At 37.0% G+C, this 26,089-nt stretch overlaps 1 protein-coding gene and 1 non-coding gene across 3 annotated transcripts in view; both read left to right on the forward strand.

Annotated features, from left to right (window-relative positions):
• Positions 1–26,089, forward strand: part of NSRP1 (nuclear speckle splicing regulatory protein 1) — a 64,628-nt gene that overhangs the window by 30,382 nt on the left and 8,157 nt on the right. For both annotated transcript variants that reach the window (XM_030861918.2, XM_030861919.3), the window contains exon 3: positions 17,958–18,014. In XM_030861918.2, coding sequence (XP_030717778.1) covers positions 17,958–18,014 — 57 coding nt within the window. The remainder of the gene's footprint in view (positions 1–17,957; positions 18,015–26,089) is intronic.
• Positions 24,189–24,328, forward strand: LOC115856227 (U4 spliceosomal RNA). The gene has a single exon (XR_004040750.1). It is a non-coding gene; the product is annotated as a U4 spliceosomal RNA (small nuclear RNA).

Here is a 26,089-nt window from a genome sequence, read left to right on the forward strand (position 1 = left end):
TCTAGTAAGCTGAGTCCTTTATTTTACACCTGTCTTACAAACTTGATTAAACTGTTTTTAGACAATTTAGAGTTGTAAAATTCCTTAAAAATTAAAACTCCAATTTGTATTGGAATTGCCTTGGATTTATAGTTTAGTCTTTAGGAACTACCGATAAATGTGGTATAGTTCTTCATTCATTTAGGCTTTTTAATGAAGTAATTTTTTATTTCATTAATGTTCTATCCCTTATCTTCAGGTTTACTCCTAGATACTTCATAGTTTTTATAGCTATTGTGAATGGTACCTTATTTTCAAGTATATTTTCCAGTTGACTGTTCCGGTGTAGAGCAATGCTGTTGATTTTGTAAATTGATTTTGTATCTGCCAGTCTTTCTAAACTCATTTAGTGTAATAATTTGTTTATACTGTCTGCTTTATCTCTTCTAATCCTTATGCTTTTTTTCCCTCTGTTTTATTATATTAACCAAGTCTTCCAGTAGTATGTTAGACTACCTAAGTGGGCATTCTTTCTTGTCTGTATTTTAAATGAAATACTTCTGACTGTTCCTGAGTAAAGTTTTATTGGAACACAGCCTTGCCATTTACTTATTTCGTTGTCTGTGACTGCTTCTGTGAAACAGTGACACAAAACTGTTTGCATGTTGCAAACAGTTGCAACAGAGGCCACATTGCCACAAGTCTAAAATATTCACCATCTGGGCCTTAAAGAGAAAGGCCTACTGAATCCTACTCTAGATCTGTGCTAATATGGTAGCCACTAGTCATAGAGACTTTTAATTTTAAACTTAAATAAAATTTAAGTTTAAAATTCGGTCACTGTAGTTAACATTTCACATGCACAGTAGCCACATGTGACTAGTAGCTACCATATTGGGCAACAAGTATAGAACATTTGAATTATTTCAGAAAGTTCTGTTGTATAGAGCTGCTCTAGGTTTTTAGTTCTGGATCATTTTGGTTATCTTTTTGCTCAGTTTTAAAGATAATATTAAGTTTTACTTAATCTCACAATATTTTTATTGGGAATAGTTCCCTTAATGCGTATTTTCAGAGAGAGCCTTTATGTGGCAAATCTGCTGAGACTTTGTGTGCTTAAAATATCTTTACTTTTGATGCTAGTTTATCTGGATATAAACTTTTTGGTTTGAAGTTTTTTCCATCAACACTTTAAAATTACTCCACCCAGTAATTTTAAGAATTACTTATTCTTAAATCTTGTGTGGCTGATGAGGTGTCTGAGGTCAATCTGATCTTATTCCTTTATAGGTGATCTATTCTTTCTTGTTAGAAGCTTTTAGAATTTTCTTTTGTCTTTGATTTTCTTAAATTTCATTCTAATGTATCAAGGTATTGTGTATGTATATGTGTTTTATTTATTTTCTGTTCTCTTTGGCATTCACAATCTGTTCAGTTTGACTTTTTATTCTTTAATTCTTGAAAAGCCTCAGTCATTCAGATGTTTCTTTGAATCTGTTTAGTTTATATGTCTTCTTTGTCTTTAATTTTTATGAATGTTGATACTTCTATCTCTCATATCTCTGTATCTTTTAAAAAAATATCTCCTTATCCCTTCTTCATATGTTCCAGGAGCATTTCTTAGCCTAATAATTCTAGCTCACTAAAACATTTTAGAGCCATATCTTTTAATCCATTCACCCATCTCTTAATATTTTTATTTTAACTGTATTTTCTATACATATTATTTCAAATTGTTTCTTTTTAAAAACTGTTATTCTGGGGCTTCCCTGGTGGCGCAGTGGTTGAGAGTCTGCCTACCGATGCGGGGGACGCGGGTTTGTGCCCCGGTCCGGGAGGATCCCACATGCTGCGGAGTGGCTGGGCCCGTGGGCCATGGCCGCTGGGCCTGCGCGTCCGGAGCCTGTGCTCCGCGACGGGAGAGGCCACAGCAGTGAGAGGGCCGCGTACCGCAAAAAAACAAACAAAAACAAACAAACAAAAACTGTTATTCTGCTTCATGTTGCCAGTGTCCTCTCTCTTATTTCTGAGGATATGTATTATGGTCATTTAAAATTTATATTCTGTCTCGTTCATTAAGCTGGTTCTTTTTAATGTACATTATTCAGTTCTTTTGTCCGTTTTTTAATCTTTAGAAAGATTTTTATAATCCTTAGACTTCTCCAATGCTGGATTATTATTTTTCTTTCATGAACATATTTTCCATTGGGATTATCAGCCACATTAATTTTGATGGTAATATGTTTGGGAGGAATGGTAAGGTCCGGAGAAAGGAAGAAGAACCTCAGGGCAGAGAGCCTATGATGTTAATCCTAGGCTTCTCTTTGCTGTATCCACCAGGTAACCATATCCCTCAGGGCACTTCCCAGTAACTACATCAGAGTTGCTCTTTATTTGAGAACAGACTCCCATAGAAGTTTAAAGATTGGGGTGCTGCTCTGACATTACCTCAGAACAGTTGCTTTTTTTGCCTCTGGGGAGACAAAGAACATTTCTGAAAAGCTTTCCATCATCCAACCCCTAAGTTGTATGCCCTATCCTCTTTAACTGTGGTTTGCTACTCTGCCCTTCCTCTGTCCAGACTAGTCAGCTTTTTTTCCCCAGGCACTTTTTTCCCCACAGCTTTTATATTTGTTTCTCGTGTCCAACCTCTCTCACTTGTAGAACATCTTCAGAGAAAGAGAGCCTGGCTTAATTTCTTACCAAGAATTGGAAGCTGAGTATGACTAATTCTAAAAATTTTATATATGTGGCTTTTGATTTCATGAGTGTTTATTTATTTATTTTTTATTAGTTTTGTATTTAGGGATCACATATTCTGTTGGCAGTGGTAAAGAACATAGGGAGGGCCTGTGCAATGGAAGGAGACTGGTCTAGGAATATTATTAAGTGGTAATTCAGAAAGTAGATAATGGAGATTTCAATAAAAATAATATGTATATATTTTAATGGTTTTCTTGTTCAACACTTTTTTTTTTTTTTTCCCCGGTACGCGGGCCTCTCACTTTTGTGGCCTCTCCCGTTGCGGAGCACAGGCTCCGGACGCGCAGGCCCAGCGGCCACTGCTCACGGGCCCAGCCGCTCCGCGGCATGTGGGATCTTCCCAGACCGGGGCACGAACCCGTGTCCCCTGCATCGGCAGGCGGACTCTCAACCACTGCGCCACCAGGGAAGCCCCTGTTCAACACTTTTAACCATCATTATTTGAGCATCTGATGCGTAGAAAATACTGACCTCCTGTTAGTAAATAAAAGGCTGAACAGGACAATCTCTGCTCTAAAGGAGCTTTTTATTGTACATTATGAACATGAATTTATAGACGATTCAAGTTAAAACAAAAATATCTTCACTTCTGGGAGAAGTTAAAATTTCAGAAACTATTAAGGGTGTTTTGTTAGAATTAGGGCCATTTCTTATTGAGCCACCAGGAATAAAAGCCAAATGGAGCATCCAGCCTTACTTTGAGAAGAATTTTGTGTGAGCTCCTATTCTTGTGCATAGCTTTGCCTCTTTTGTTTATTCGGCAGTGTACTTGACTCTAACCACTCTCTAGCTTCACCTGTTTTTGCTGCCTGCTTTCTGTTCTTAAAGTCAGCCTTAAACCATAGTTTGTTTATGTGTTCCAGGAATGATTTGCTTTATATACGTGGACTGTGCTCTTTAGTTTGTCTCTGCCAGTCTGTTCATCTGTTGCATCATAATTTGCCTTTGCTACCAGGTTCCTGCCTCTGAATTTGCTCTGCACCTGTCCTCATATGTACTTGGCTTGGCATATTTTGATTCTTGGCTTTGGTTTCTAAATATGCTCTCACTTCTCTTTCTCCTGAGGTTAATTCATTGAGGCTTCTTTGCATCTGGTTTTGTAAAACACCTGTCAATCCTGTCACTGGTTCAAATCATCTCTTCCTCCTCCCCAGTATATGAGTCATGATAACCACAGCTCATTTTATTTTAAAATTATTGTTATTATATCATTTTTTCTATTTAAAATTACCCGCCAGAGGTAAATAGTCCACAGTTTTCAGCATATGGCCTGACATTATTTTACTTAAAAAAAATACCTTTATTGAGGAATAATTGACATATACATGCACTTATTTAAAATATACAGTTTGCTAAGTTTTGACCTAAGTTTATACCTTGAAACTGCTCTGCAACAAAGGCAATGAACGTCCATCACACCCAAAAGTTTCCCCATGCCCCTTTGTAATTTCTCCTTTCTGCCCCTTTGCACACACACCAACCCCCAGGCAGCTACTGATCTGGTTTATATCACTATAGTTTTCATTTTGTAAAATTTATATAAATGGAATCATGCACTGTGTACTTTGGATGGGGGTGAGGGGTGTCTGGCTTCTTTCAGCATAACTATTTTGAGATTAACTCACATTGTGTTTCAGTAGTCTGTTCCTTTTTTCTTGCTGAGTAGTATTCCTTTGTATGAATATACTACAACTTGATTGTTTATTCACTGTTGATCATTTGGATTGTTTCCAGTTTTTGGCTATTACAGGTAAAATGGCTATGAACATTTGTGTACAAGTCTTTGTATAGAGTTATGCTTTAATTTCTCTTGGGTAGAACCTAGGCATGAAATGGTCACATGGTAGATGTAACTTTTTAAGAAACTGCTAAATTCTGGGGACTTCCCTGGCGGTCCAGTGGTTAAGAGGCTGTGCTTCCACTGTGGGGGGGCACGGGTTCTATCCCTGGTAGGGGAACTAAGATCCCACATGCTGCGCAGCATGGCCAAAAAAAAAAAAGAACAAAGAAACTGCTAAATTCTTTTCCAAAGTTGTACCATTTTACATTTCCACTATTGGTATATGAGAGTTATAATTGTTCTACCTCCTTTGTACAGACATACTGTTGTTTTACCTTGGAGTAAAATTTTATTCTCTTAATGTTTTGCAACTTCTGTTTGCATTTAAATGTTTAATAACACCTGGCGTGTATTTTGATGTTTGTTATAAGGAATGAGGTGTGAGGAAGGTATCAGTTTTAATTGTTTTTTTTCGTTTTTGTTTTTTTCAAAAGGCTGGATAGTTGTCTCCACACCATTTATTAAATAGTCTGTCATTTTCCCACTAATTAGAAATTTGCTTTCCTAAGGAATTGTTTCAAATGAATACACTTTTAGGTTCTTTGTCTATTCAGAACCTATATGTTTAGATATTAGAGAAAAATGTAGAACAAACCAGAAAATTCTCCATTTATGATGCAATAAGGTATTTTTAAGGAGGTAAAATTATGAGGATCGCATCCTTTATGTGAGATGTGAGTTGTCAATGGGCGAACTATTATAATAATACTTCAAAAAATACAACTCATATCTTTTGGATAGGGAGTATAATTTTTTTGTTTAATTTAAAACCATTTTAAAAACAGCTCTGGATGAAATGAGCTTTCTATAACATACATATCATTCCACTTCTCATCACTATTTCTGCAGTCTCCTAGCTTAGAAACTTTAATACCATGTTTGATTCTATTTTCTACATTCCTTCTATTTCCAAGTTCTTTTTCTTTTAGAATATTGCCTAGATTTATCCTTTCTGTCCACTCCCACCTACCATAGTCTTGTAAACCCTGTGCCCTGAGTCTCCTTATTAACCGTATTGCATTGATTCCAGATCATTTTTCTAAATTACTTTTTCATTAGCTTAAAAAAACCTCTAATAATTCTTTTTCATCTTTGTATCACTTTCAGAGTTCCAGCTGTTTTCATAACATGGTCTTAGTCCAACTTTAGTTCTTAACACCCAAATGGAAGTCATTTGCTATAATCATATTGATTTCTGCATCCTTTGTTTATTTTGTTTTGTTTTTTGGCATGCCACCCATCTTGCAGGTTCTTAGTTCCCTGACCAGGGTTTGAACCTGGGCCCAGACAGTGGAAGCTCAGAGTCCTAACAACTGGACCACCAGGGAATTCCTGATCTCTGCATTCTTTATTGCCATGTTTATGTCATCATATTTCCTATTGGGGTTTCCTCTATATAATACAATCTATTTATTTATTTGTTTGTTTGGCTGCATTGAATCTTAGTTGCAGCACGCAGAATCTTCGTTGTGGCATGCGGGATCTTTCATTGTGGTTCGCAGGCTCTCTAGTTGTGATGCACAGGCTCTAGAGCACATGGGCTTATTTGCCCTGTGGCATGTGGAATCTTAGTTCCCCAACCAGGGATCAAACCCACGTCGCCTGCATTGGAAGGTGGATTCTCAACCACTGGACCACCAGGGAAGTCCCCACAATCTTTTTTCACTGTTACCCATCTTTCTAAATTTGGCCTCATCCTTCTTCCTCCATAGATGATTCTTTGATTCTCTCAGACCATGATTTTCCTTTCCCTGAACTCTAATACTTATAGTTTGTTTCTTCACTCACTGTTCCATCCTTGCCTTCCTCCTTGGACGTATCTGGTATGTTCTTGCCTATTGTCTGTGCCTGAAAAGCTCTTCTCCAGATCTCATTGTGACTTGTTTTCTCATCTTCTACTGGTCTTGGTTCAAATTTTGTGTTCTCATTGAGACCTTCCTCGAAGATCCTATTTCAAATTCAGTCCACTCCTGCCTCTACTCTTCTTTGATTTATTTTTCTGCATAGAACGCAACATATCTGACATAAATTTTGTCTGTTTATTGTCTGTTCCCTTATAAGCTCATTGAGGGCAGGGGTTTTTGTTTATAATTTTTCCTCCAACATCTTGAATAGTGCCTTGAACATGGCATATGGTCCGTAAATATTTAAATGAATGAATAAATGCCATTATGTTGGTATTGATTGCTCTTTAGTTGTATAAAAGTATTAGTTGTTTAATTGTTTCCTTAACTAAATGGTAACTTCTTTAAAAAGTAGAGTATATTCTCAACTCCTTCTTGGTGTTGGCATAGAGTGACCTAACCAACATTAAATACTAACTGGCTGAAGGTGTGGAATTAGAAATTTTGACCACACAAAGGCAGGTGGCACTTCCTATTCTGCAAAATTGGTCAAGATACTAAGCATAATTAACTTTCAGTTCTGAGTAGGGTCTTAAAGATGCTTTTGTTAATTAATAAATTAGAATAACTTCTGTTTACTTAATAAATCAGAATAACTTCTTGTTATATAAAAATACGTAGTCATTATAGACCAGTTAGAAAATACAGAAAAGTATGAAAGAAAAATTAAAAGTACTGTTAATCCCATCACTCAGAAGTAACCACTGTACACGTTTGGGCAGCAGCTCCATAATATTTTATAGTATATTTGGACCATAATTTATTCAGCTGTTTTCTTATTGTTGGACATTTCAATTTTTTTTTTAATACTCTGGTGCTTTTATTTCAATGACATATTTCCATAATGAGGCTTCTTGGTTGAAGAATATGTATGTATATTTTAAATACTAAATAGATGTGCAGGGCTTTCCTGGTGGCGCAGTGGTTGAGAGTCTGCCTGCCGATGCAGGGGACACGGGTTTGTGCCCCGGTCCGGGAAGATCCCACATGCCGCAGAGTGGCTGGGCCCGTGAGCCATGGCTGCTGAGCCTGCGTGTCCGGAGCCTGTGCTCCGCAACGGGAGAGGCCACAACAGTGAGAGGCCCGCGTACCACAAAAAAAAAAAAAAAAAAAAGATGTGCAGTATCATTTTAGATGGTCATATCGCATTCCATTATATGAATAAACCATAATTTAACCATTCTGCTGTTGAATCTTAGAGTGGTTACCAGCTTTTTGATTTTACAAATTCCATTATCCCGCAAGGCATTCTTGTACACATTTGAGATTATTTCCTAGGGATGAATTCTTGAAGTGGAATTGCTGGATCAGAAGCTGAGCAAGTTTTTAAAGCTTGTAATATCACACACAGAAAATGTGATAGTAGTGGAAAATACAACCATAAATTGAACTTATTTATTTAACAGATACTTAGTGTGCCAGTCATGTTGCCAGTTTGTGAAGTTACAGAAGTGTTTAAATAAGATGGACAATGTCCCTGTCCTTATGAAACTTTTAGTCAATAGGGGGTACAGCTAAGTAAAATGACAACTTCAGTATAGAATGATAAGTAAAATGAGAAGATATAGATGTACCTAGGAGGGTACAAATATCTAACACATTCTTTGAGTCAGGGAAGATTTCCTGAAGGAGGCCAAGACTAGAAGGATAAGTCACTTATCCAAGCAGAGGGAGTTAGATACACAAAGTCCTGAAGTGGAAAGAGGACATGATGTGTTCAAGAGAATGAAAGTAGCTAATTAAGAATGGATCATAAACACTATAGTGTATACAGAAGTCTAAATAGAATGTTGTATTTACATATACAATACATGTATAATGTTATAAACCAATGTTACCTCAATTTAAAAAAAAAAAAGAATGGAGCATAAAAAGAGAGGAACTGATAAGAAATGAGCTTGAGGGAGTTTAAAGCAAGGCCAGGATCAACTAGGTCAGATACTTCTGAGAAGTCAAATAAGATAAATATCAAAACTATGGATTAGGTTTAACAACAAAGGTTTTAGAACGATTTCAATGGAGTGGTAGGGACAGAGGCCAGGTTGCGCTGGGGTTGAGGAATGTTTGTGGATAGAGGCAACAAGGGTAGACCACTTTGGCTCTTATGGGATGCCAGGATTCTTACGGTGGCTATAGGGACAGTAGGGTCGGGGGAAGGGAATCTTTGTTTTCATGTAGGAGAGATTTAAGCATGGGTCCTGACGCACAGGTTTTTAGGTTTTGTGAGAGGGAGTTATAGGAGTTCCTATTTGATGTTTCTTTTCAAAGATGCCAATGTCATAGGTGTCATTTTAAAAGGGAAAACACAAGCCATAGGGGAAAGATATTTGCAACCATAAAAATAAGAAAAGATTATTGCCCAGAGTATACCAAGAACTCCAACAAATCATTAAGAAAACAAGAGAACCCAAATAGAAAAATGTACAAAAGACATGAATATGACTAATAAATGTATGAAAAATATATAAATTATATGAGTATATAATTCAGCCTCAATAATAAGGGAAATGCAAAACAAAATCATTTTATGCCCATAAAATTGCCTAAAGAATAAAATGTTCCACAATATAAAATGTTCACAAGGATAGAGTAGTGGGAATTTATACACGGTAGGTGGGAGTGTGAATTGGTTAGACTACTTTGGAGAATAATTTGTCAGTATTTAGTGACGTTGAAGATATATCTCCCTACAGTGTAGCAGTTCTCCTAAATGGTTACACATGTGTATCAGGACACATGCATAACAATGTTCATAGCTTCTTTGTTTGCAAAAACAAAGGAAACCCAAATAAATGTTCATCAGCAGAGGCATGGATACGAGTTCAGTTTCTGTAAAGTAAAACATCATTTGGTGAGGTGTACTGTAGAAGGAGGTAAGATACTCCTTCATCCTACTAGAGACTCTAGCTGGGGCTGACGTAAAGACAGATGAGCAGGAGAAAAGCATATGAAGTTCTTTTACACATATATGGGAGCCCTCACAAGAAAAAATGAAAACCCAAAGAAGTGAGTAGGCCTAAGTGCTTATATAGTAGGTTAACAAAAAGTAGCAATTGTGGAAAAGTAAACTTTGGGGGAGACTAAAGAAAGAGTTATTCTAACAATGTCTGTTTATAGATTTCTCCTGGCTTTGACTCCCCATCTCTGGTGATAAGAATTTTTCTAACTCCTAGTACAGGGAAGGCACCTTTCACATGGGAATTTTATCTCCTGCTTTTAGGAAGAAAAAGGAAGGTCAGAGTGTCCTTGTATCTGCTGTTTTTCAGGTGTCTTTAACTCAAAACTAATCAATATGCCAAAGCAGCATATTTTGGGGTAGCATGTCCTGAGCCCCTTCAGTATCTATGTAGCAAAACTATTTTTAAAAAAATCAAGGAGGGGGCTTCCCTGGTGGCGCAGTGGTTGGGAGTCCGCCTGCCGATGCAGGGGACACGGGTTCGTGCCCCGGTCTGGGAGGATCCGGAGCGGCTGGGCCCGTGGGCCATGGCCGCTGAGCCTGCGCGTCCGGAGCCTGTGCTCCGAGACGGGAGAGACCACGGCAGTGAGAGGCCCGCGTACCGCAAAAACAAAAAACAAAAACAAAACAAACAAAAAAATCAAGGAGGGGGCTTCCCTGGTGGTGCAGTGGTTAAGAGTCTGCCTGCCGATGCAGGGGACATGGGTTCGTGCCCCGGTCCGGGAAGGTCCCACATGCCGCGGAGCGGCTGGGCCCATGAGCCATGGTCGCTGAGCCTGCGCGTCAGGAGCCTGTGCTCCACAATGGGAGAGGCCGCAACAGTGAGAGGCCCGCGTACCGCAAAAAAAATAAAAAAAAATCAAGGAGACTGTAAACAAAATTCAGGGTGGAAAGGGTAGGAGATGAGATCAGGGAAGGATATATAGGGACTTCAGGTGTACTGATAATGTTCTGTTTGTTAGGCTGGATAATAAGTTCATAGGTGTTATTTTTTGTGCAAAATAATTTTTCATAATAGTTTTGAAAGGTGGCAGTAATCTTAGGTAATGTCTGTACAGGGAGTTGACAAAGACTAGGAGGTTTAAAAAGAGAGGAGGCCTGGATATAGTTGGTAGAGAAAGAAGATAGACTTGACTAATGAAAAAGAAGAATTGGTAGGTAGCATTAGGGCCCAGTTACAATTAGAAACTAAGAAATTACATTTTACGGAAGTGCTTGGCAGGCCTAATATAGATAGCAGATGGTTGGATTGATTCAGGGCTTGGGTTTGTCAAATGAGTAATAGAAGATAGGCAGCATAGCAAAGGAGTTAAGATTATTGGCAAGAGTTGAAGATTTACTACTGTAAAGATTCTAATAGAAAATGGAAGAATCAAGGGATTAAGGGCATCCATAGGATCAAAGAAAGGATACGGTGGAAATAAATGATCAAGAGAGCTACTGTATTTCATTGAATTGAAAACATTGTAGGTTGCAGTTATTTTATGTACCACTAAGAAAAAAAGAACACTGTCAATTAAATATGACAGTCTTTCCTGTCACTTAGAATTTTAATTGTATATTTAGTACACGATACAATATTGAAAGGCTTCTTTTAGTCTAAATTAGATACAGATTTTTAAATTTAGGTTACTCTTATACGTACATAAAACAAAATATAAGCAAAATTAATTGGTTAAGGAATTCTTAAAACTTTTTCATATCTAGTATTTTTTGGACTCACTTTTTCACTCAGACAATGTTTTTCCGTGCTATATCATTTCTCTCTGACATCAAACGACGTTTATAAGGAGGGTGTTTGGAGGTGGTGAAGTAGGCTTGTTAAGTAATAATCCCAAATGGGAGTCAAAAGTAAATTGTCTCCACAAAATTGCATAATTTTAAGAAATGCTACATCAACACTCAGTGATGCTCATTCTACAAGTTTTGATGCTGATACTTTTTAATATTCACACATGCAAGCAGTAGTATCAACTAAAGTATTAAGAATACCTCTGGGGCTTCCCTGGTGGCGCAGTGGTTGAGAGTCTGCCTGCCGATGCAGGGGACACGGATTCGTGTCCCGGTCTGGGAAGATCCCACATGCCGCGGAGCGGCTAGGCCCGTGAGCCATGGCCGCTGAGCCTGCGCGTCAGGAGCCTGTGCTCCGCAACGGGAGAGGCCACAACAGTGAGAGGCCCGCGTACCGCAAAAAAAAACCCAAAACAACAACAACAAAAAAGAATACCTCTGGTTTGACAGTAATTCGATGATGCCACTGATTGTAAGGTGTATTCAGATTTCAGCAATGTTAAAATGTGAAATAATGCACATCTTATGTTCAGTGAAATATAGTTAGAAGAGTAGTGGTGGTTATCAGGTGGGTTGCACAAGTTTACAGTTTCAGAACTGGGGCAGTTGCAGATAGTAACAAGAGTGACCGTGAGACAGGGTGGCTGAAGTAGAGAGGAAACAGTCATTAAACTGCAGTCAGACAAATATATTACTAAAAGGGAGACTTAAAAACCATTAAAACATAAGTGGAGATGAGGAAAACAAGGTTAGTGTTTATGCATTATCTGGGATGATGATGGCATGCCAGGGTGATGGCACGATGTAAAGTAGAGAGGAAGACTGAGCTCAAGATGTCAGAGATAGTAAGTAATAAAGGGTTCATGAATTGAGAGAAGAGAGGGGTAAGGGTAACATAGTCATATAGCATGAACTTCAAAGGAACAGGGATTTTTACCTACAGTGTTTGAGACTAGAATCAGGAGAAACAGCCTCCTAATCTGAAGTACGGGGTATATGAGCCATGAGCAGCCTCAAATGAAAGATGTCTTTAGGGAAAAGCCAGGTTTTAGCCGAGGAAGTGAAAGAGAAGGTCATCAAAGAGGATGAGGATATGGGGAGGTTTGAGTCAAGGTAAAATACGCAAGAAGCAGTGTGGCCATAGTATGAGAGGGAACGATTATTGGGTCGCTTCTTGAGTAGTGAACAAGGACTAGTAGGCATGTAGCCTTAAAGTTTCCCCATACCATTAAATGTTGTTGAAAACAGATTTTCAGTTGGCTACAAAACTTCCTGTTGAAGAGTATACACTTAACCAATCTTATTTTGTTCAAAGTTTTTCACTAATGTGACTAGATATCCCATTATATAACACAGTGAATATCATAGTACCTAAATCTTTTTGTGCATCTTCTTTTATGTCCTTAGAATAAACTGTAAGTGGAATTACTGGATCAAAAGAAATGGATATTTTTCAGGCTCTTTTGATACATTTTGCTAAATTGAAACTATTTCACATTTTCACAATGTAGGAGTATATCTTTGTTCATTACCTTGCCAGTATTGGATGATATAATTTTAAAAAATCTTTACCAATTTGATAGGTGATAAAAGTTAGTATTTTCATTTTCATCTTTTTAGTTATTGGTAAGATTGAACATTTTTTCATATAGTTAATGGTCATTTATATTTTCTCATTTCTAACTTTTCTGTTCAGAGCCACATCTTTTTCTGTCTGAGTTTATATAATAAAAATTTTCTGTATTTTTCACAACTCTTAAACAGACTTTGTACTTAGAAGAGTCATGTGAATGTGGACAAATAAAGCCCATAATACAGATGACTGTGTTGTAGGACCTTTAATAAATGATCTGTTGCTAGGTTTAAAGAAAAAATAACAGGAATTTTTCATTTCTAAGTTCGAAGAGCACAACAGAAGATTGTAGCCATAAGACATTTGAGGAAGGATTGATTCTTTTTTTATATAAATAAATTAATTATTTTTATCCTTTTTGGCTGTGTTGGGTCTTCGTTGCTATGCGCGGGCTTTCTCTAGTTGGGTCAGCGGGGGCTACTCTTCGTTGTGGTGCGCAGGCTTCTGTCGTGGCTTCTCTTGTTGCGGATCATGGACTCTAGGTGTGCAGGTTTCACTAGTTGTGGCACATGGGCTCAGTAGTTGTGGCTTGCGGGCTCTAGAGCACAGGCTCAGTAGTTGTGGCGCACAGGCTTAGTTGCTCCGCGGCATGTGGGGTCTTCCCGGAGCAGGGATCAAACCTGTGTCCCCTGCATTGGCAGGTGGATTCTTAACCGCTGCGCCACGCGGGAAGCCCCCATCATCAGTTTTTAACAGCTATATTTCCTTAGGTCACTTGCAGGCTAGAATATTTTGTGGCAAGAACTGAAGTGTTTTGTAATATGTGTACTAAGCAAAATACATTCCATTAAAATAATGCTGAGTGAAAAAAAGCTAGTCTCAAAATGATTCCATTTATTTAACATGTTACGTTCTTGAAGTAACATAATTATAGAGATACAGAACAGATTAGTGGTTGCCAGTGATTAAAGTTGGGAGCGGGGAGGGGAGGCTATAAAAGGGTATAAAAGGGTTATAAAAGGGTAGCACTAAGGAATATTGTGGTGATGTTACAGTTAAGTATCTTGATTGTGGTGACAGTTACACGAAACATGTCATAAAATAGCATAGAGCTATACACATACACAAATTTTGCATGTAAAATGGGTGAAATCTGAATAAACTTTGTGGTTTATACCAAAGTCTATTTCCTGGTGTTGGTATTTTACTCCAGTTATGCAAGATGCTCACATTGGGGGTGTGCTGGGTGAAGGACCTTCTTGTACATTTCTTTGCAACTTCCAGTGAGTGTATAATTATTTCAAAATAAAGTTTAAAAAAATATACTTCTTTAACAAGAACTCCCACCCCAAACGGGGCAGTTATTAAAGGAGGATGTCCATTCATTTGGTCATTCCTTGCTATCAGCTCCCATCATCCAATGATTATTATAGCAGCACAGCAGAGGACTCTCTCAAAAAGAAGAGTTCTTTCTAATCTCATGCTTTGGGGCAATGTATTTTCATTTATAGTTGCTTGTAAAACCACTCTTAGTTCTAGAAAACCCATTTCTAGCTCTGCCATAGCTCCCATGGCTAGTAAAGGATTCAAATGTTTGCATCCTCTATTTTCCTGTGTTTTGGTGTACTAAGTATGAAACGTTAAGGAATCTTAACACACAAAAGAAAACGTACAGCCTTTTAAATATTCAACAGGATAGACTCTTCTATTTCAGTAGATGCAAATTGAATCATATTGTCCATCTTCAAGTAAGCCAATCTTATGTTTATTAAACACACTGATAAATATACTATAAAGTGGAACATAGTGTACATGCTTTTCTGGTGAACACTTTGGTTTAACTGTAATACTCCAAGGGAAAAAAACTTATAACTACTGTTTTCACATAACTTAATTTTAATTTGTTTAAATATAAACATTTCTTCAGCCCAAAATGTTCTTAAATATGAGCATAGTAATAATAATGGTAGTAATGATAGCTAACCTTTACTGAGCACTTGCATAAGCCAGATACTTGCCAAGTACTTTTTACATGTTATCTCATTTAATCCTCAAAACAACCTTGTGAGATAGGTACTATTATATAGATGAGTAACATATCTGAAATAATACAGCTAGTAAGAGAGAGGGAATAGTTTGAAAGGCAGTCAGATTCCTGAGCCTACACTTTTGACCGTCATTCTGTACTTCCCCCTTATGCCATGCAGTACAGGAACTCTAAAGTTAGAGGCTGACATGTTGGCAGTTATTACATATTTTAGTTTTGTTTTATTCATAGGGCACATGTATGAAATCTGTTTCTTCTCTTGCTGAGTTCAATAAGGTGAAACCTTCCCTGACTTATGCAGGACAACCTGCTTTTCTCATTTTTATCTTCTCTTGCATATCCTTTTTCATGGAAACCAGACTAAATTAAAAGTTGTCTTAACATTTGTATTGGTATTTTAATTTAAGGATATCTCTTAAAACTTAGAAAGACTTGACCTTTAAAATATAAAATCTTATTGCTCTTGTGTTTAATTTTACCAGTTATTTTGTCTCCAGTATGAATCTAGACTATAGTTTCTTATGTTTGTTATGTAGAAGATAAGGATTAAAATGTCATTTAATACATTTACTGATTTTTATATAGGATCACTATTACTGAAACAAAAGTTTTATTGCTACTATTTTCATTTTTAGTTTTTTGTGTATATGTATTTAAACAGGTTGTTGACATTTTATCCATCACCACTAATACTCATTGTTAGAGTTCCTTTAGCTAGAAAACTGAGACATGAACTTCAGAAGGAGACAGTCCTCCCTGAGTTTTTCAGCGTAGGTTCAGAGTTACCTCTTCATCCACTGATGCTCTTGGAATTCCAGGGATATAAGTTGGTGGATAGGATCTGTAAAATTACTGTCTCCATATGTTATCAACCCCGTAAGTAATAACAACTGATGTTTTTCAAAGGCCAGACTTCATCCTTCTAAACAGCTATAAGCATGAAAACAAAGTCTCTTGAGATATTTCAAAGTATATATTACTTTACATTGGAAGGCCCTTCCCAGTCTGCCTTATCTATATTATATAAAAGTCTAAAAAGTCACAGGCTTGTGTTTTGTTTTTTCAAGTTCAGTAGTTCAGGTTGAAGCAACCAGTTTGAAAGTAACAGCCTGTGAACTGTGACTGACTGGAGGAGAGGTGGGAAAAAGTAATAAAAATAAGTGAAAGTTCAGCATTTGGGATTTACTCTTTTAGTTAATCCTGAGGACATTACTGACTCAATGATCAAGAAAAATATATTTAGTATACACTAATTAGAAAGACTGAGACATAAAAATGCATTGGAGGGAATTCACTGGTGGTCCAGTGGTTAGAGCTTGGTGCTTTCACTGCTGGGGCCTGGGCTTGATCCCTGCTAGGGGAACGAAAATCCCACAAGCCGTGAAAAAACAAACAAACAAAATGCATTAGAATTTCATGAGATATACTTACTAGAATATTTAATATTTTCATGTTTAAAATTTATATTCTAATGCGTGAAAAATGTGTCATATTACATAACAGGGACATTTGAATTAAATGAGTAATACATGTAATACACAAGTAATAAACTTAGCATAATAGCACCTGCTCTATAGATGTTAGCTACTATTATTATTCTTGTTATCAACATCTCTTCCTCTAGTTGGAGTCAATTTACTATAACCTAAAGTAAACTTAGTCTCTGCCTGTACACTTCTTTTAATTTATTAAGTAAGTGTTATGTTATTATTGTCTGGCCTTTGTGTATTAACTTTATTCATCTGCATGGTCATAGAAAACTAGAAATAGGTTTATTTTGTTCTGTTTGTTGCCATGGAAAACAGAGGATGCACCAGTTGATACTGCATAGCTGGAAACAGCAAATGTCAATAGGCTAGAGAACTATAATTCATTAGTAGTCTTTTTTTTAAGATATAATTTACACACCATAAAATGCACCCTTTTAGTGTGTACATTTCATTGTTGGTTAGTATATTTACAAGGCCTTATACTTTTAAGGGAACAGTTTTTCCTAAGCGTTCTAATTATATTTCTTTTCTTAGCTGCAAGTCTTTATTTTCGCCCATGTGGTTACTACTTTCTGTACTCTTCTTGTCTTCTCTGAAATTCCTTTTCATTGAGGTCTAATGTCATATTTCTTTTGGGAAGGCTTTCTTTTTTTTTTTCTTCAGTACGCGGGCCTCTCACTGTTGTGGCCTCTGCCGTTGCGGAGCACAGGCTCCGGACGCGCAGGCTCAGCGGCCATGGCTCACGGGCCCAGTCGCTCCGCGGCATGTGGGATCTTCCTGGACCGGGGCACGAACCTGTGTCCCCTGCATTGGCAGGCGGACTCTCAACCACTGCGCCACCAGGGAAGCCCGGAAAGGCTTTCTTGATTCCTTATACATTTAGTCTCCTGCTCTGTTCTCCTGCAGCCCTTTTTTTAATCCCTTTGTTATATTGCCTATCACATTTATATTGTGATTATCTCTTTTAGTTATCTGTCTTCCCTTTCAGACCATTTATCTCTCAAGCACAGAGACTGTTCTTGTTTTTCTGCTGTCTTCAGGAGCTAGAACAATGCCTGTTATGGTAGGCTTTTCAGTACATATTTATTGAATGATAATAATGACAGATAGTCCTGGCTGTCGCTGAGCCTTCAGCATGTACTAAGAGTTTGATATACTATATTCAGTGGTGAATATTAAAATAATGTGCTTTTTGTTGCTGGGAATCATACCATTTTAGTATTGGAAGGGACCAATTTTCCCCCACTCAACACGCGCACATTCACATATGTACACAAAGCAAATTGAAATCCATAGAAGTTGAACAACTTAGTGGTGAAGCTGGGACTGAAAACCCATGTTACCTCATCTTGTCCTGTACCATTTTATTTTCTCTTACACCCTGATGATTTATAATGAAGATTCATTCGTTTCCTAAAGTTTAGGGTGAAGACCTTGAAAATGTTAATTTAATTCATAATATTATCTTTCTGGGTTTTTTTTTGGTTTTTTTTTTTTGGTTTTTTTTATATCTTTCTGTTTTTAACTGTAAGTAAGGGACTAGTTGCCAACCAGAATACTGGAAAAGAAGTTTTAAATTGGTTGAAACAGTGACAGCATTTTCCTGTTTTATAGACCTCCGTGAGTGAAAGCCTTCAGAGAGAAGCTGCTAAGAAGCAAGCAATGAAACAGGTAAGGTAGAAGGGTGAATTAAATGCATCTGGTGAAGTAAGTAGTTCAGCTCACATTTTAAAGTATCAGTTTTGGTATTAGGTACCTGAGACTAAAGAGAGTAAGGGTGTATAAGGAAAAATTTTATCTTGACACTTGTTTTCTGAAAATGTGTAAGATGTTTCTTGATTTACATACATTTCAGATTTCTTGTATAAATTTTAAAGGAGAAAAACACAGTGAAGAATTAGCTCCTTATTGCCGTGTTGTAGATTAAACCCATTTCTGTTTTCATATGACTTAGTCTGACGATGGATTACATGGTTTAATAATTTCTGCTAATGAGCTTACTTGCTAAAAAAAAAACAAAGGATACAACCAAAATGATTTTGCAGTTTTATAATTATTTGAAACTCATCTAGCAAGGAAGGGGAATGTCAGGTGATTTTCGGTAGACTTGCCAGCACCTTATATTTATGTATACTGTATAGTACTTCCAGGTACTTTTATACATACATTATCTTTTTAAAATTCTCACAAACCTGCCCATGGTCCTGATAAAGAAGTTTGAAACTTCAAAAGGATGTTTACCCCTCATGATCACACAGCTCATTACAGAACTAGGCCTGGAGTTTTAGTAATTTTTCTACTACTGTACCAGTGTATTTTAGATTTAGCTGCAGTAGAAAATAATGAAATTAAACAATGGCAGAGTACCTTTCTTTTCAATTTTAATTCCTTTTCCTCCACATTTTCTTTAATTTTGGGCACCTGTGTTTCCCTTGTGTATCTAGAATCCTGCTTAAGGATAAATTTGTTAAGCACTTTCTATGAGCCAGACATTATGGTAACTCCTTTCTAAGAGTTACCTTTAATTCTTACAGCAGTCCTATTTTAGGATAATTGCTCTTATAATCTCTATTTTGTAGTTGAGGAAATGAAGGCAAAAAATATTTGTGTGACTTTCATGAGATCTCATAGTTAGTAAATGGTCAAGTTGTGTTCAAACCCAGGCAGTGAAATTGCAGAGCCCAAGCTTTTAGCCTCTGTGTTTTACTGCCTCCTTGGGGAATGGGCACAGAATTATGTATTTAGTTACTTTAAGATAATATCTTAGTGTCATATGAGATATAACATGTAACTTAGCCTCAAAATGATTTAATATACACATAACATTAAAAACTTTGATTCTTTAGCTTAAGTGCTGGAGTGCTTTGAATTAGAATTTTAGAGCTCAGTAGAATTTTAGAAAGACCATCAAGTTCAGTTTCTTCACTATGTGGATGAGAGAATTAGTTCTAGAGAGTCTGGTGACTTCACCAAGTCATGTAGGTATCTTGTTTTCTAGTGTTCTTTTCACATTTTTTGCTGCCTTTTTTTTTTTTTTTTTTTTTTTTGCGGTATGCAGGCCTCTCACTGTTGTGGCCTCTCCCGTTGCGGAGCACAGGCTCAGCAGCCATGGCTCACGGGCCCAGCCGCTCCACGGCATGTGGAATCCTCCTAGACCAAGGCATGAACCCGTGTCCCCTGCATCGGCAGGCGGACTCTCAACCACTGCGCCATCAGGGAAGCCCTGCCTTTTTTTTTTTTAATTAATTAATTAATTTGATAGACCCGGCTCCTTAGTTGCAACATGCATGTGGGATCTAGCTCCCTGACCAGGGATCGAACCAGGGCCACCCCCCGAACTGGGAGCGTGGAGTCCCAACCACTGTGCCACCAGGGAAGTCCCTGTGTTGCCTTTTCTTATTCACTTAAAGCATAAGTCCCAAATCTGATTTTATTCTTAACTCTGGCTTGTTCAAATCCACTTTTTTGATAGTGGGACTTTTTCATAATTTGCCTGGAAATTGGGGATGCTGCTACAGCTCTTCTGCCTCTCACCTGCCTGCTGCTGCTATACTACCTTTCACCTTATTTTCCCCACTTGAATGATTCAACTCTTCTGCTTTAATCTCAAACTAACTTTTATCATGAAGAATACCACCTTGATTGTATTTACTAAATCTAAGAGAAAATACTCTTAGAAATGGGGTACTTTATCTGTTAGACCTTTCTTCTTTCCTTTTTTAAATTTTTAATTTATTTTTTATTTATTTAATTTTGGCTGTGTTGAGTCTCCGCTGCTGTGCACAGGCTTTCTCCAGCTGTGGCGAGCGGGGACACCCCCCCACTGCAGTGCGCAGGCCTCTCTCTGCAGTGGCCTCTCCCATCGCGGAGCACAGGCTGCAGGTGCGCAGGCCTCAGTAGCCATGGCACACCTCAGTAGCAGTTGTGGCGCACAGGCTCAGTAGTTGTGGCACGTGGGCTTAGTTGCTCCACAGCATGTGGGATCCTCCTGGACCAGGGCTCGAACCCATGTCCCCTGCATCAGCAGGCGGACTCCCAACCACTGTGCCACCAGGGAAGTCCTTTTCTTTTCTTTTCTCTTTTTTTTTTTCTTTTGTTTTCTTTTCTCCCCTTCCCTTCTCTCCCCTCTTCTCCTCTCCCATCAGTTTTTTTATCTGGCCATCAGGTGCACAGAACTGATGTTGTCAACATTATTATCTTATTCCCTATTTCACTGGAAAAACTTTTAATATGTCATCATTAAAATAATATTTCCTGTAGGTTTTTGGTAGATATCTGTTTTCAAGCTAAGGAAGTTCTTTTCTGGTCTTGGTTTGAGGTTTTGCTTGTTGTTGTGTTTTATTTTTTGAAAGTCATGCATGAACTATATTCATACCAGTAAAGATCAATTTAACTTTAGAAAATCAGTAATGATCACTTCACATAAATGATATAAACACAATATAGGTATAGAGTATTCTTCTTTTTATGTTCCATTGCATTTGGTTTACTAAAATTTCATTAAGGATTTTTGTTTTAAGTGTTAAGGAGTTTTTCTTTTTTTTATCATCAGTGAGATTGGCCTGTGATTTTCCTTTTCTTGCACTGTAATTATCCAGATTGAAAAAAATATAAAAGTCTGACAGTCCCAAGATTTAGTGGGTTAAGTTTGTTTCTCATTCATTACTTTCTGTCCTGACAAATTAGTGTTTTCTTCATTCTGCTTTCTTTGGGTTTATTTTGTTATTTTTCTTACTTTTTGAGATGAATGCATAGCTGTTTTCAAAAGCCCTTTCTCTTTTCTAATGTGTTTAAAGCTATACATTTTCCTCTGAGCACTGCTATAGCTGTGCTTATCTCACAAGTTTTTGGTAAGTAGTACTTTTTATTCAGTTCAAAATATTTTATAATTTCTGTTATGATTTCTTCTTTGATCTGTGGGTTATTTAGAACTTAATTTTTAAACATATAGGGGTTTTTTGTTTCCTTTTTGTTACTGATTTTTAACATGATTTCTTTGTGTTCCAAGATGATGCATTGTATTGTTTCATGTCTTTAAAAAATGTGTTGAGATTAACTGTGTGGTCCAGTAGTTTTTAATAAATATTCCTTTGATGCTTGAAAAAATATTCTAAATGGTGTTTTTTGGCCAGTTGTGCGAATCCATATATATTCATACTAATTTTTTTGGTCTCTTAATTACTGAGAGGCATATGTTAAAATCCCCTATTATAGTTTTGGACTTGTCTGTTTTTCCTTAGATTTCTGTTCAGTTTTTACTTTATATATTTTGGGACTTAAGTTAATTGACAATACCCTATATCTACACACATGCCCTCTTGCCACTCTCCCAGTATACAAAAAAGTAAGTTATCAATTTAAAACAATTTAGTGTCCTGTTTCCCTTGCTTTTTGTTGGTGTGATGGTGATGATTTCTTGGATTCCATGTTTTCCTCCTCTGAGTTTTCCAGGTTGGTTTTGGGCAAGGAGCAGCAGTGCTAATTCACCATGTAGGCAGGAGAATTATTGTTTTTCTGAGGTTAAAGTAAATGTTGAAATGTTTTTAAAAATTATTATTTTTTAATATCTTAAGCAATATTCCAGAAAAAAAGTTTTTAATTTGGCATGTACATCATTTCAGTCTAATTGTTGACACGTAAAAACCTGAGAATATCAGGTCAGTTCTTTGAATAATTTATACTATCCACCCTATCACTTAAAAGAATCACTTTTATGTTCCACATTGCATTAGGCAATGTACCAATTAAAGAAAAAGTTAAAATGTGTACTTTCTGTACCTCAGGAACTTACAAGTTGGGACAAGAGGCTAAGATTTGTGAAATAATTAGAAAATAATAACATCAGGAGTATTCTTAGGAACTATATATTGCAGTACAGAATGTGCCATCAGACCTCAAAAGAAAGACCTAATTGGGGGTAAAAGCCCTCAGAGATGGTCTCGTTTAAGAGGTAGGGGGTGAGCTGGCCTGAAACTCTAGATAAGATTTTGATGGCCTGAAAACAGGAGGAGGAACATTAAAGTATTTCCCCAGAGAGGACCTACAAACAGCCAGAAAACAATTAACAAGTTGGCAATAAGTACATACATATCAGTAATTACTTTAAAGGTAAATGGACCAAATTCTCCAATCAAAAGACATAGAATGGCTGCATGGGTAAAAAAACAAGACTCATCTATGTACTGTATACAAGAGGCTTACCTCAGATGTAGGGACACACACAGACTGAAAGTGAAGGGATGGAAAAAGATATTTCATGCAAATGGAAACTAAAAGAAAGGTGGGGATACCAATATCAGACAAAATATACTTTAAAACAAAGACTTTAATAAAAGACAAAGATGGGTATTACATAATGATATAGGGATCAGTCCAACAAAAGATATAACACTTGTAAATTTTTGTGCACCCAACATAGGAGCACCTAAATATATAAAGCAAATATTAACAGACCTAAAGGGAGAAATTGACAGCAATACAATAATAGCAGGGGACTTTAATACCCCACTTATATCAATGGGTAGATCATCCAGACAGAAAATCAATAAGGAAACATTGGCCTTAAATGACACGTTACACCAGATGGACTTAATAGATAGGTACAGAATATTCCATCCAAAAGCAACAGAATACATTCTTCCCAAGTGCTCATGGACTGTTCTCTAGGATAGAACATATGCTAGGCCACAACACAAGTCTTAATCAATTTAAAAAGATCGAAATCATATCAAGCATCATTCCAACCACAGTGGTATGAAATTAGAAATTACAAGGAGAAAGCTGGAAAAATCACAAATATGTGGAGATTAAACAACATGCTACTGAGCAACCAATAGGGCAATGAAGATATCAAAGGAGAAATAAAAAATACCTTGAGATAAAAGACAGTGGAAATACAGCATACCGAAATCTGTGGAATACAACAAAAACAGTTCTAAGATGGGTGTTTAAAGCAGTACAGGCCTGCCTCAAGAAACAAAAATCTGAAATCTAAAAGAACTAGAAAAGAACAAATGAAGCCCAAAGCGGAAGGAAGGCAATAGTAAAAATTAGAGCAGAAATAGGCACTAAGGGACTTCCCTGGTGGTGCAGTGGTTAAGAATCCACCTACCAATGTAGGGGACACGGGTTTGAGCCCTGGTCTGGGAAGATCCCACATGCCACAGAGCAACTGAGCCTGTGCACCACAACTACTGACCCTGTGCTCTAGAGTCCGTGAGCCACAGCTACTGAAGCCTGCGTGCCTAGAGCCCATGCTTTGCAACAAGAGAAGCTACTGCAATGAGAAGCCCACGCACAATGAAGAGTAGCCCCTGCTCGCCACAACTAGAGAAAGCCCGTGTGCAGCAATGAAGACCCAACACAGCCAAAAATAAATAAATAATAAAAATTTATTTAAGAAAAAGAAGTAGGCACTAAAAAGACAATAGAAAAGATCAGTGAACTGAAGAGCTGGTTCTTTGAAGAGATAAATTGACAGACCTTTAGTTAGGCTCACTAAGAAAAAGAGAGGGCTCAAATAAATAAAATCAGAAATGAAAGAGGAGAAATTACAACTGATACCAAAGAAATACAGAGGAGCGTAAGAAAATGAAAAATTATATTCCAACAAATTGGACAACCTAGAAGAACTGGATAAATTCCTAGAAACATACAATCTTCCAAGACTGAATCATGAGAAAATAGAAAATCTGAATAGACTGATTACTAGTAAGGAGTTCAATCAGTAATCAACTCCCAGCAAACAAAAGTCCAGGACCAGGCTTCACTGGTGAATTCTACCAAATATTTAAAGAAGATTTAATACCAATCCTTCTCAAACTCTTTTAGAAAACAGAAGAGGGGGGACTTGTGCAGTGGCAGTATCATAGCCAATGAGGTTTATCCGAGGTGTGATATTGCTAATTGAAAACTTTTCCCCATACCCTTCCATGACGACTTGAAATATAGTCGGCACTGGCAATTTTTGACAGTCTCTGCAGAGACTGCATAATAAAATTTTTAAAAAAAGAAGGAGGGAACTCTTCCAAACTTATTTTTTGTGAGCAGCATTATTCTGATACCAAAACCAGTCAAGGACCCCACAAGAAAAGAAAATTATGGACCAGTATCCCTGATAAACATAGATGCAAAAATCCTCACCAAAATATTAGCAAACCAAATTCAATAATACATTAAAAGGAGCATATGTCATAATCAAGTGGGATTTATTCCAAGGATATCAGGATATTTTAACACCCACAAATCAATCAATGTAATACACCACATTAATAAAATGAAGGACAGAAATCAATGATTATCCCAACAGATGCAGAAAAAGCATTTGTTGAAATGCAACATTACATTTTTGATGAAAACTCTCAACAAAGTGGATATGCATGGAGCATACCTCAACATAGTAAAGTTCATATATGACAAGCCAACCACTAGCATCATACTTAATGGTGAAAAGCTGAAACCTTTTCCCTTAAAATCAGGAAGAAGACAAGGATGCACACTCTTGCCACTTCTATTCAACATGGTATTGGAAGTCCTAGCCACAGCAGTTAGGCAAGAAAAAGAAATAAAAGTCATCCAAATTGGAAAGGAAGAAGTAAAACTATTAATATTTGCAAATGACATGATTTTATATATGGAAAACTATAAAGACTCTGCCAAAAAAAACTGTTAGAATTAATAAATGAGTTCAGTAAAGTTGCAGGATACAAAATTAATATACAGAAATCTGTTGTTTTTATATACTGTCAATGAACTATCAAAAATAAAAATTATGAAAACAATCTCATTTACAGTTGCATCAAAGAGAATAAAATTCTAGGAATAAATTTAGCCAAAGAGGTGAAAGACCTGTACATGGCAAACCATAAGACATTGATGAAAGAAATTGAAGAAGACAAAAATAAATGGAAAGATTCCATGCTCATGAATTGGAAGACTTAATTTTGATTAAATGTTCATATTACCCAAAGCAGTGTACAGATTTAGTGCATTCCCTTTCAAAATTCTAAGGGCATTTTTGATAGAAATGGAACAATCCATCCTAAAATTTGTGTGGAACCATGAAGATTTCGACTAGCCAAAACAATCTGGAGAAAGAACAACAAAACAAGAGGTGTCACACTCCCTGATTTCAAACTATATTGCAAAGCTATAGTAATCAAAACAATATGGTATTGGCATAAAAACAGACACATAGGTCATGGGACAGAATAGAGAGCCCATAAATAAACCCATACAGTCAATCAATTTATGATAAAGGAGGGAAGAATGTACAATGGGGAAAGGACAGTCTCTTCAACACATAGTATTGGGAACACTGGACAGCCACATGTGACAGAATGAAACTGGACCACTAGTGTACAGCATGCACAAAAATTAACCCAAAATGGATTAAAGACTTGAATGTAAGACCTGAAAAGAATGAAACTGGACCACTGGTGTACAGCATGCACAAAAATTAACCCAAAATGGATTAAAGACTTGAATGTAAGACCTGAAACCATAAAACTTCCAGAAGAAAACAGGTGGTAAGTTTCTTGATATTGTTCTTGGTGATATTTTTTTGATCTGACTCCAAAGGCAATGAGCACAAAAGCAAAAATAAACAAATGAAACTACGTCAAACTAAAAAGCTCTACACAGCGAAGGAAACCATCAACAGAATAAAAGGCATGCTACTGAACATGAGAAGATGCTTGCTAGTCATATATCTGATAAAGGGTCGATATCCAAAATACATAAAGAAC

This window comes from Globicephala melas, chromosome 20 (genome assembly GCF_963455315.2).
Source record: "Globicephala melas chromosome 20, mGloMel1.2, whole genome shotgun sequence".
In the NCBI taxonomy this organism is placed as follows: Eukaryota; Metazoa; Chordata; class Mammalia; order Artiodactyla; family Delphinidae; genus Globicephala; species Globicephala melas.